The sequence below is a fragment of the Centropristis striata genome, chromosome 7 (genome assembly GCF_030273125.1).
Source record: "Centropristis striata isolate RG_2023a ecotype Rhode Island chromosome 7, C.striata_1.0, whole genome shotgun sequence".
Classification (NCBI taxonomy): domain Eukaryota; kingdom Metazoa; phylum Chordata; class Actinopteri; order Perciformes; family Serranidae; genus Centropristis; species Centropristis striata.
Genome location: NC_081523.1, coordinates 23,027,355 through 23,040,630, shown reverse-complemented (window position 1 = coordinate 23,040,630; position 13,276 = coordinate 23,027,355). Strand labels below are relative to the sequence as shown.

General features: G+C 39.1%; 1 protein-coding gene across 1 annotated transcript in view; it reads right to left on the bottom strand.

Moving 5' to 3' along the window:
* hsd17b4 (hydroxysteroid (17-beta) dehydrogenase 4) overlaps window positions 1-13,276 on the bottom strand; it is a 40,191-nt gene that overhangs the window by 13,217 nt on the left and 13,698 nt on the right. The window contains exon 12 of the mRNA XM_059337613.1: window positions 4,751-4,854. Within this exon, the coding sequence (XP_059193596.1) occupies window positions 4,751-4,854 (104 nt within the window). The remainder of the gene's footprint in view (window positions 1-4,750; window positions 4,855-13,276) is intronic.

Genomic DNA, 13,276 nt, shown 5'->3' with positions numbered 1-13,276 from the left:
CAGGAGATCAGTGAGATCCATTTTTATTTTTCAATATTAATGCAGATAGTAAAGATAAGGAACTTATATTGCATACCAACTAATAATTGTAAAACTGGTATAAAAAGATCACAATTATATTTTTTTCCCCGTACTGTTCAGCCCTTGTGTCTGGGTCATATGGAGCAGAAAGAGGCTGAAAAGGAAAATAACTTTTCAAAACAAGTTTTCAAGGACTTTTGATTCACATTCAAATATCCTGTGAAGCACACAATATACATTCATGTGTGACAACATTACATTCACAGTGTTCTGCAGTTACTCATTTGTCATATTAACAACTGCTGTGAAGGTTATTGTTCCAAACAATAATGATTGCAAGAACATAACACCACCTCCAAAAATCACTAAAAAGCCTCTTTTTAATTTGCAGACATGGGATATTATACATTATTATACATTATACACTCTCACACATACCACATAGATTAAAGCTACAATTGAGGTGCTAGATCAAATACATGTAAGTGTAAAGTCAAGTGAAATGAAAAAGAAAATCCATTTTTTAAGATGAAAATAAACTTGAAGCAAATGTTTTAGTAATTTTCATACGTTTTTATGTATTTGTTGGGTACAGATCGAGTCTGGATAGGGACAAAGGTGCAAAGGTGGAAAATGCATTTCCTTTCGGTCTTCTTTTCTGTTTTAATGTACAATTTATTTGAAATGTTTCACTTTACTTGAAACTAGGGCAGCAACTGCAAATTTCGTAATAATAGATTAATCTTCTTATTAAATATTTAGAAGACTGCAATAATTTTAATAATACATTATCTTCTAATTGTTTTCTTGATTTGTTTATACATTGCTTGGTCGATGAAATGATAAAAACGGTGATCATAATTTCCTAAAACTGAAGGTGACAATGATATTTTCCTTTTGGTTTTGGTACCCAAATATCTGTATCTGTAATATCTGAATTTATTTATTCAACAGCATGATATGGAAATTAAATTTGACATAAATGATCTTTAAGTTAATTATAATCAATAATTTAATAATATTTTTTAAATATAAAACCCGTTGCCACATTTAAACCTTAAACTCAAATTTATATTTAACTTACATAAACACCCCACACCAAGAAAAAAAAACCCACATAAATGCACAAAGGAGTGTTAACCTTGGCAGAGGTAATGTGATACTTTGCTCGAAATGAAATAAACATGAGCACAGTGTGCACCATGGCATGACATGGACAAAAAACACACATGCAACTAGCACACCATGTGTGTGTAGCACTGCATAAAATAATACAAAATACACATAAATAGCAAAGTCAGCTGAGGACACTAGTGATGTTTGTCTTGAGGCTACATTGTGACTCTGTTCCAAATCTCCAGTCCAGACACACAGACACACACACACACAGACACAGACACACACAGAGACACACACACACACTCTGCCAGGGACACAGCGGAGAGGACACTGATACCCCAGAGTGTACATCATTTCACATTTTAGGTACTGAATCATGATATCATTAAAGCAGGCAAGTGAGTAATATTAATGCACCACAGGATGTTAAAGAAGAGAGAGACAGAGACAGAGACAGAGAGAGAGAGAGAGAGAGAGAGAGAGAGAGAGAGAGAGAGAGAGAGAGAGAGAGAGAGAGAGAGAGAGAGAGAGACACGTAAGGTTTTAAAAATGTACTGTCTAGTTACTAAGATACATGGACCAACGGCCCAGACAGCAAACTGTTGACAAAGAACCAGTGGCAACAAGTGTGTACTGTTGCATTGCCTCACATTATCTGTGTCTGAGCCAACAAGCTGCACTTGAACACACCGCAAAGACTACAACCAACAAGAAACAAAACAGCGCTCGCTGACCGTTTTCACACCACATCTTATCATCCTGTCTGATGGAACGATCAGATGAGATGAAGGTGAAAAATAAGAGGAGCTTTCTCTGTGTGCCCTCTTTACTTAACCCTTTATCGGGCCAAGAACTATATTTGGTAACTTGAGTGGATATCAAAATGGGGTCCCCATGTTTCTCTGTGAGGTCGTAGAACCACATGGATTTCTTCCAGCTAATCAGCAAAGATCAGACTACGTCACAGACGGTGACACCATGACATTTGACCAATCAGTATGATAATAATATAATAATATTAACTTTGACCTTGACCTCCTATGTAAAAATGAAAAATTTAGAAAAAAAAATAGACAAGAAACAGTTGACCAAACAGAGTTATTCTTCAATGACCTGTACGAGGAGAATTTGACTATGACCACGTATTAGGGCCAAGGATGAATAACCACTACTAACAACTAGTGCCAACTATGAGGGACACATGCTGGATATTGGCCAGTGGTTGACCATCATCCTGGTGTGTCAGAGGGCTGTGCAGATACACACACTGCCACACACTTGTTCTGGGTCATAAGTGATGACAGAGAGAGATTATTTTTTAGTCCAAATATTTTACTCATTGTGGCTTTAAACAAAAGATGTGGTGATATTAAATATGAAGTGAAAGAAGAGAGTTTACCATGGAGTATCATTGAAGTTTAAATGCATTTAAAAAAGAATACACCAGCAGACTACTCACTGCACAATGTTGAATTAAGTATGCAGATTGGAGATAGTTTGTTTCATTTTATTTCTTTTTGATACTTTTCTTTTTTGTATGTATTTTTCTGATTCAAATTTGGCTGTGTGTTTAATAACATATTTTTCTGTGGTGTGGAAAACTCTAATCACATACATTTTTTGCTTTTCCTGGACTTAAATCTAGTTTCTAGGCTGAACAGCAAATCAATAAGACAAGGGCCAACTTGTGCCAGAGGTCACTGCAGATACAGACACTGCAGCACACTTCTATTGGGACATAAGTCATAACAGAGAGGAATTTCTTTTTAGTCTAAATGTCTTACTTGTAGTAGCTTTTAACAAATGGTGTGGTAATATTTACATAGATAAATACATGATATTGACCATAAAGTATTACTGAAGTCTTTATGCATTTAAAACTGAATAAACAGCAGAAGACAACAAGCACCATGCACAATGTTACATTTTGTATGCAGATAGTCGATATTTTTTTACTGTTCACCTTTCAACAGTTTCAGAGTTTATTTAATTCTATTTTATACTTTTCGTTTCTGAATGTTTCCATGTTTGATTTGAGTTTGTTTTGTTTTTCCTATTTTTTATGGTGAACATTTATTCATATATTTATTATATGTTGTGTATCATAACCTCTACCTGCTTAACTGGAATATAATTGTGATACCAGTCCAACTCTGAGTATTTTTATGCAATAGTTGCCTGATAAGCTGACAGATAGTTGTTGCACCAGCCTGCACATTGCACTAAACGAGGCATTCATCCTGATTAAACTTTCATTCATTAAATTGTGATCATTCTGATGCTTAATGTTTATTTTATAATGTGGTTACAAAATGATTCACATTAGCAGTTAGATGTAAATATTTGTGGCATTTAGACACAGAATGGAAAGGGTTCAGTCATGTGTTAGACTAATATTACAAATGGACATTAATCTGTTGACAGTTTTATGTTCACATGCTACAACCAGTTTAACAGAAAATGGCGGCTGTTTCTGTGGATAATTATTTCATGCGATACAATTATACTCATGGCTCCATGTTTTATTCAAGCAGCTCAGCCATGTGTGAGCTGTAACCAGTTCACTTTCTGCGATTCAATGATAGGGAACAGTGAAGTGAAGGAGCACCCATCCAGGGAGCTGTCGCTGCTCTATTGTGCTCCGACGTCTTTTATTCATCGCTTTTTTAAAGCTAATCTGCGTTGTTGCCTGTCTCCTGTAAATATGAAACGGTGATGCACCAGACATCAAAGTACTTATGTATGTTGTAGGAGCTTTGCTGAGAAGGTTATTATTGTCCCTGACTAAGTACAGCGTGGTTGTATTAAAGAGTCATGAGTTGCCGTGTCTGGAACAGCTCTACACTTTTCAAACTTAACCATCAACTAACCAGTACGGTCGTTACTACGGACTCAGTCAAAGGAATGATGGTGTATACGGAAATGAGGAGGTCAGAATATAATGAAGGAATAAAGGCAAAGGGAGAATAGGACAGCGAGAGAGGAAGAAGTTGTGCAATGTTCACCACAATACATTTTCACACAATCTAATACCTGTTTCATAATCATACTGGCAGAAGAATGAAAGCATGATGGAAAACCAGTAGGGATGATGTGGTTGAGAATTATTCATTCACATTTTTCCAGTACTTTCCAGCAGTACATAACAATAATCACTAATGAAAGAATGAATCACTAATGATAGAATTAATCACATTAATGCGACCTGGACCCACATAAGCAGCAGAAAATAGGTGGATGGATTAAACCTAATTAAAAGGAGTAATTTATTTGAGTTCATTTAAGTTTTTTCCTAAAAAGAAAATTTAGTCACTAAGCTTGCTTCCTGTACCATGCAACAGTGATTATGTTTGCTAGGGGTTTGATGATGCAAACAAAGTCCACAAAAAAAGACAATCCTTCTGTGCACACAATCAATATTAAGTGTAGAATGTCGTCCAACATCCCATCATTTTCTTAACTACAGCACAAGCAGGCAAGAGAATATATTCAAGACTTTTGTAAACTTTAAAGCTTTTAAAAATATGATTGAATTGGAAAAAACTGCAGATATATAGTGTACATTACATTCAGGAAGAAAAAAAAGGCAGCAGTAGCCAGGTCTACTCACAGGATTGATCCCAGAGGCCGAGGCTGCAGCAGCTGTTGGATTCATACCGACTTCTCCCCCCGACTCCACTTGAGACAGCACGGCCACGACTGACTGCAGAGACTCTACACAAAGGTGAGAGATGACAGGTGAGTGGAAGAATAGGGTAAAATGCATCAATCTCGTGCAGCTAAATGAGAGCAAACACCTAACATAATATTTTTCAGTCGGGAGATACCGTATTAGTATATAATCTTTTGTCGTGTAATTTGCTGGTCCAAGTTGTAGGTCAAATAGCTCATAAATCAGTCTTTAAAGGAGTCCAATTGGAAAAAATTACTTCTCTATCTTTAACAGTTATTCAAAAGCCCAGTTGGAAAACAGCTCAAAAAAACTCTCTAACAGGTCTCAAAAATCTTCAAGCAGGAGTCCAAGATGTTGTGACAACACTTTATTATCGATAAAAAGTGGAGAGAACAAATATAATACACACAAGGTGCAGTCCATAAGCTCTCTAACTCGAAATGAAACTTACATGAGGTTTTATAGAGAATTCACACACATATGTCCATCCTATCATACATATTCATTATGATCTTTCCTCCAATAAAATTTGTTGATTCTTTAGATTTCTCCTCCTAGGGGCTGCTCCAAACGTCATTTTATTCAGTTAATATCCACCCCCCTAGGTGCAGGTGGCATTACCTCATCTCCTGGCAGTGAGACACCAATATGTTTAGGGGTTGAAAATACTCAACATAAGTGGCATTACCTTCACTATGATTTTGAGTCATTCGTAGGTTCCCATAGAGCCTTTCTATGCTTTATTCACTATGATTTTGAGTCATTCGTAGGTTCCCACAGAGCCTTTCTATGTTTTTATTTCTCACTCATCCTCTGCTACTTGTTTTTAGCACTGTTAGCCATGCACAGAGCCTTTTTTTATTTTTTTATTTCTCACTCATTATCTGCTACTTGTTTTTAGCACTGTTAATGCTGCTTCTTGCCCAGCTGGGTAACCTTGCTCTTATCAGCTCTCCGGGACAAGCACTCTAATAAGCATCTCTGGCGAAAGATCACAGGTGTTTTTTCTGGCACAAACTTAACATTCTTATCTAGGCCTTATTTTACTTCTCCTGTCTTCCAGTACTTCTCCACATCTTAAATAAATCTTAAGTTATCTTCTGTTTACACACTGTGCTTTCATTTTGAACGCTGCATGTGTTTAGCGACAGGAAGTTTTTCGTCACAGATTAGCTTTTTGTGTTTTAAACAACTTTAACTGTTAGCTAATATTAGCTCTAGTGTGTTTGGACCTCTGACCACTCGTACATGTGGATAGTATTTACCTCGGCTCGCACGGGACTGATACAGACAGATAGGCACATTACTCTATCATGCTGGTTTAGAAATGGGGAGGGCAGCTCGGTAAATTCAGTGCACGTGTGTGAATGCGCGCGCATGACTCAGAGGAGGACGGAGAGGTGGGTTGGGGGTTTGACTGTCTGACGGGTGACGGACACAATGGTAACACAACGCAAAATAACTTTATATTATGAATCGTGTAAATATACTTTCAGTAGCTTGAAATGTGACGTTAGCGCAGCATACGAGACTCTGGCGGGACAGATTAGAGTCTGGCGGGCCGCTAGAGTCTAGGTAATTAATGGGAAACCCTAATTTTTTTGTGCTCTGAAAATGCACATGATAAGAATTTCAATTTAGCACATACTGATCCAGAAGCAGCTTTAGAATATACATGTTATCTATTCTAACATTAGGCATTGATATACTTAAGACTTCTACATGATGTGCACTCAGTTTGTCTAAAAATAGAATATCAACATATCAACCCAGGTAATACAAGCTATGAATACCTATGCAGACTCAGTCAACACAAACGAAAGAAGACAGCTGAGGAAACCGAGGAAAGGAGTGAGACTGGGAAGACCACAGCCACTAATTACCATCATTCAGTAGCAGGCAGTTACAGAACAGAGGCAGCAACAAGTCTCTGTAATAAGCTACAGATGAGGAGGCACTACAAAGTCATGCTAATGAGGCCAGCAAGCACCCTGTGGGACTGCCACCCTCGTTCAGTTAATGTTAACACCGCTGCCCTTTCCTCGAATGTACATCTGAGATGGTGGAGAGGGATGGCGGAGGCGGAAAGAAATAATAATCAACATTTGCCACCCTCTTGTTTTCATGAGACCTTTCGGGAACACCACTAAGCTTGCTCATGTTCACCTTCACTTCATTCCTCCGCCTCATTCGCTTGATCTCTAACACCATCTTGTACTCGATCTGTGTTACCAAACTCTAAAAATACAGATGAGCTGATAGTAAAAAGGGCTCACTGGTCTGGAAACTGAGTTCATGTTGTTTCACAAGGTTAACACACACACACACAAAATCTCAGCTATACACTCTTTTTTTGCTGAAACAATGTGTTTGAGCTCTCAAAAGGTGTTTTGATTAAGCCTTCTGCTACACTTCACACAAGCTAATTACACCTATAATTGTATGTATGCCTTTGGATATAAAGACCAACAATTACCAATTTTTATGGTACTAACTCCACACAAAAAAGGACTGAACAAGTGCTTTCAAGAAGCTGGAGGTCTGTTCCACTGAAATCCTTTTTCAAAAAGCTAGAAGGGCACTCGGACCGCGCAGACATCCACCAAAGCCGTGCCCTACCTTGCAATGTTTATGAAAGTGAAAAATAATTTGTGTATCCGCCCGGTGACTCGGTTGCACACCAAAGTGAAATGGATTCTTCCTTTGACCATGCTAGACCCTTCCTCCAAGTTTTCTGAAATTTGGGCCAGTAGTTATTCTTTAATAATGCTAAAAAACAAGCGAAGACAGTCAGGGTCTGTGAAAATCCTGTTTGGAACAGGTCGGTTCCGCACTGTTAAGGATAAGTGAGGACAGCTGGTACTGTCAGAGGGCCAGTGACCCAGTAAAATAAAGGAAGAAGATAAGAGAAGATAAAAGAAGTTAACAGGACGCAGGGACGGATTCTTTGTTTTTCATATTGACTGTGGGGAGGTTCCTGTGCTCTAAAGTGAAAGCTCCAGGACTCATGGGTCCATTGCACGGGGCTCTACAACACACAGTTCTGTGGGGATTTGTGGGTGGTGACACTGCACCTGAGTCTGTTGTAAAAGGGATAACAGAGGAGATTTTGGGAGAAAGACTAGCTAAGTTTCGTCTGACTGAAAGGGTAGAAGCCTGACGAAAACTTCCAAAATCACTAGTTCCTCTTGTTTCCCCGGCGACGAGGTTTTGGCCCTAGGCTCCCTCGGGTGACCACTTCAGACAATAAGTGTGTGTGTGTGAGTTTTCACTGTGCATATTGTAACTGAGGACTGAAGAAAAATGTCTGAGAAAAAGGAGGTAGAGAAAGTGTGAGAAGAGGGATAAGAGGAAGTAGCATACAAAGACACAGGAAGTCGAAGAAGAAAGAGTGAAGCCGAGGTGATACTGGAAAGGGAAGCGGATGTTTAAAAGGATAAAGGGACAAGTTGACAGATGGAAATGAGTACGTAGGGCAAGGGAGACAAAAAAGAAGGTATTAGTATGTGTTGCCAAGATGAAGTAAAGAGAAGAAAAGAAAAGGGCAACTGCTTGCTACAAACTGTATGTAATTAAAAAACAATAAAGATCTGGGCTACATGCTACAGCGGGACGGACAGCAGCCGGCCGGCTCGCTGACGAACATTGCCGTGATGTTCCCATCTGTTGATGTCCCAGCTTACACTGCTTAACTCACGGTAAGTTACTCTAAAACTGCCACAGCAACTTCAACTTGTTTTAGATATTTAGGGTAATTTGAAATACCGGTTTTGTCGAGACTTGCAGTAATGTCGCGTTCGTTACCTTGAATAAACATAACGTTTACGGATACTTACATGAGGCAAACATGTTAACCTGAATTTTAATTAAATTTTACTTTAGCTAGAAGTTGTTTATTTTGGATGACCCTTGATTAAACTTTATGAGCTGAGTAATATGTAATTAGGTTAGTATTCTCACCGTAGATGTTGGATTGATACTGGCACATAATTATATATTTTTTGCTTATTAATAACTTCTACTCTGGTATGAACAAAACAAACGTATTACATTAGTAAATCTGCGGGTTGTTTCTCAGTGTAGATGTGTCAGGGCGTATCGGTTAACGTGTAAAATGATAATCCTCCACAGCGCTATTAAACAGTATGCATTTACCGTTATGATGTGACACTGACAGACTGTCTGGGATTATCATCTGGAATATCAGTTAAAACAGAAAGGCCATTTTATATTTACTTATTTCAGTACATTTGTCAATAAATTTAACTTCCAGTCTTGGTAACTTGACTTTAGACAGCTGACATTATGATCACATTATCTGTCTACAGGATACAGGACTACAAAATAAATTAATTTGAATAATGTTTTATATTTTTGAGGTGTGGATCCCTTCTTCCATTTTATCCTTCAAATCCTAGTGTTTTCAACATTATTTAGGCACTCTTCATAGCTTTTTGTTATATTTTTTTTTTTACCTGAAGCATCTAATACTCTCATTTATTTTCCTCCCATAGTCAGTGTGAAGCATTGGTGACAGCTCTGTGTCCAGCGAGCTGCTGGACATCAGTGTCTGCTGGTGGACTGTGGTGGAGAGACCTTCTCCCCTTGTTAGATTTAAAATATCTGATATAATACAACACAGATAAAACATTAAGCATTTATGTTCAACTTTTATTCCAGGTGATATATGTCTAATTTTAAAAATCTGAGAATACAATCAGGAAGCTGATAAATGGGTTTCTTTTAATAACATGATTTAATGCAATAACGTAAAAACACTACAGCAGCAAAATATTTAAGTCAAACTACACATACATAAAAACATCAATAGGTAACCTCAGATATTGATAAGTTGTTGACGTGTTTGAGTCCAGTTGTCTCAGGTGGAGCATCGAGGTCCACCTTGTCTGCATCACCTGCAGAGGAAAACTTTACACAGACAAATAGAGATGTAAGTAAAATATGTGTTACAACGGACAGGCTGTATTCTTTCAATTATGATTATTGTTTAGGATAACGAAACACATTCAACAGTATTAACTACTCTCAATATAGCCTGTTAGTAAACGTTATCATGCTTTGCACAGTTCCTCCTGAAATTCCGACTTAACGTTATGTGTTAACTAAAGTCGATCACAATCAGTCGGTGTCTGGAGTGTTTTCATATTAAAATGCCTGCTTTGATACTGATATTAAATAAAAAAGATAAAGTCTGGGGTCCTGCGCCATCAAATTTTACGTTAACGAATATTTCACAGTCTGAGTCTTTATAACAAACTCCGTTATTTCTGAACCATGCTTAAATGTGATGCTTTTTAATTACACCGATATTATTGTAATTACACACAGATGAACATGTTAAATTGGGCCGAGTGTGGCGTTAACTTGATGTAATGGTAAATTTAGTCATCATTTCATGACATTGCATCATGTTACCATACTAACATGGTGAAGTTTTATTTTCCAAACACACAGAGGCTGTGCTTGATTCCAAGTATTACAAAAATAAATTATAACACTTCTGTATTACTTATGACTTCAGTCACCATACCGGTTTAATAATATCTTCTTTACTTCACTCCCGTTAGCATCGAAGGCAGTATTAGCTGGCTAACAAACTACTGTAAACGCTTATAAATGATCATTTATCAATAAAATAAAACGAGAATAACACTCACCAACAACTGGAGCCTGGGCATCTTGTGGAGCAGTGGTACAGCTCACCACACAGCAGGTGGTGTTAATAGTCCGATGTTTGCCTGTAAAACTCTCCGACAGCCGACAGGGAAAGTTTCCAGTGAATTAGCCACGGCGCTAGTAGCTACAGACAGCTAGCGGCTAGTGCCGTCAGCTACGTCACCTGTCACTCAGAGCGGGGACTGCTTCATTATGCAGAATTTTCTAAACTTAAACTAGTGAGATATAAAATAATTCACCCCCCTCAGAGTTGTCATGAAAGCGGAAATCTGCTTTTGAGAGTAGAGGCATCGTTTGAGCCAGGCTGTAAACATGTTTATTTCTAGTGTGAAATCGGACATTTTAACATGAGAGTCAATCTAACTTGCTCCCTTCTGCAGCCTGCCTCAAGCGGCGAGTCGAGGAATTGCAGTTTTTGGTACTTCCGCATAGGCTTCTCAGCTCCGGACCGGAGCTTGCCGCTTGGTTTTGCCCAACCCAAGAAGAATATATGTAAAGTTAAGGGAGTTTGTAATCACTCTGTCTTGTGGTGCCATCGAGGTCACATTGCAGAGTCCAGCGCTAAGCATTACATTTGGCTATATTCTTTCAATAAATGGTTGACTTTATTCATTTGTTCTGAGTGTTTTGTAAGACCAAGTTTAGGAAAAAGAACCCGGGTGAGTGTTGGAGGCTTTAAGAGCCCGAAGCTCTAACATGACTTTGATTAGATTCAGTGTAGCTACTGTATGCAGCGATCTGCAATCTGGATCTCTGATTCAACAGAATGAGTCAAACAAGTGTGCCAGCAGACCAGCAGGGTTATGAGAAAGCGCTCTATTAAAAGTTTATGTGACAATGGCCTGAGTAATATCTCAACTCCCAGCAGAAATTGTTTTTTTCAATTTTTAAGAGAAATTATCAAGTTTACAATGAAATGGAGACCAATTTATGATGCGACCTCTACTGTCAGGCCCGGAAGTGACGTTTTTTAGGGACCGAGCACTAACGGTGCGAGTACCCTATTGTAATTGGTCCGTTTCTTATTCTTATTCTTTGTGCTCCAAAATGAATCGCCTTTTTGGGGGCTTTATCATATTCAAAAACTCACCATATTTGGAATATACATAAATCTCCGCTGAAATTTACGTATTCTGGTGGTCCCGGGAATGGGCGTGGCAAAATGACTCAACAGCGCCCCGTGGAAAGTCAAGAAAATTAAGCCCCTCGCACAGGAATGTCGTAGAGACACGACATTTGGTACATACATGTATCATGGGAAGACGCACCAAAAAGTCTCATATGAGAACCCATACCCTCAAACATACAGGAAGTCGGCCATTTTTATTCGAAAATGGCATTTCCTGCTGTTTTGTCCCATTTCCAGGTCGCATACTTTAACAAACTCCTCCTACAGATTTTACCCGATCCACTTCAAACTTGGTCAGTACCATCACAAGGCCTTTGGGATCAAAAGTTATCCAAATCTTTACCAACAGTCACACTATGTGGGTGTGGCATGGCGGCAAAATATGGCGTCTCGCCATAAAACACGAGATCGTTATAACTTTTCCCATACTTTATCCCATCTGCTCCAAATTTCTCATGCTTCATCAGAGTCCAGCCCTTAACACTTCTACATAACAATTTTTCATAAAGCCACGCCCCTTATGCTTTTTCCACGCCCCCTTTCATAAAATTACCACGTTTCATACTTTACATAACTCCTCCAACAGATTTAATCACATTGACTTCAAACTTGGTCAGTACCATCACAAGGCTTTGGGGAACACAACTTATCAAGACCTTTACTGACCTTCACAATATGTGGGCGTGGCATGGCGGCAAAATATGGCGTCTCGCCATCTAACACCAGACTGGATAACTTGACCATACATTGTCCAATCTGTCCCAAATTTCTCACATGTGATGAGGGTCCACCCCTGAACACACCCACGTGTCAATATTGACACAGTCATAGCGCCCCCCGCTGGCTACAGGAAGTAACATGTTTTACACCTAGCCCAAGCAGCAGGTTACACATGGAGACACGAAATTTGCTACACATATTAACCATGTGGACATGCACCAAAAAGCCTCTTGGACCCATACCTCAAACCCAACAGGAAGTCGGCCATCTTGGTTTGAATATCGCACAATTCATCGTTTTTACCCATTTCCACGCTGCATACTTTAACGAACTCCTCCTACAGATTTTACCCGATCAACTTCAAACTTGGTCAGTACCATCACAAGGCCTTTGGGATCAAAAGTTATCCAAATCTTTACTGAAGGTTACACTATGTGGGCGTGGCATGCCCGCAAAATATGGCGTCTCGCCATCTAACACCGGACTGGATAACTTGACCATAGATTGTCCAATCCGTCCCAAATTTCACACATGGATAAGGGTCCAGCCCGGGACACACCCACGTGTCAATAGTGACACACAGTCATAGCGCCCCCTGCTGACTACAGCAAGTATTATGTTTTACACCTACCCCGAGCACAGTGGTAGGAGACACGCCATTTGGGACGCATAGGGACTGAGCCCACATCGCCGTGCCCGACGTGGCCTCCCTCGACGTGCCCTCCCCCGACGGCTCCACTCTGCTCGGTCCCGTTCAGTCCTGCTTGCAGGCCTAGTTTTATTTATTTTTTTATGTTGTTTTTAACAGGTTTTTTTTACGATTCACAATAAAGGTAACTTGTTTTCACCATTATGCTTGGAGACGTAGTTAAGATTACACCAAAGGTGGGTAGCATTAACTACTCATGTTGGGATGA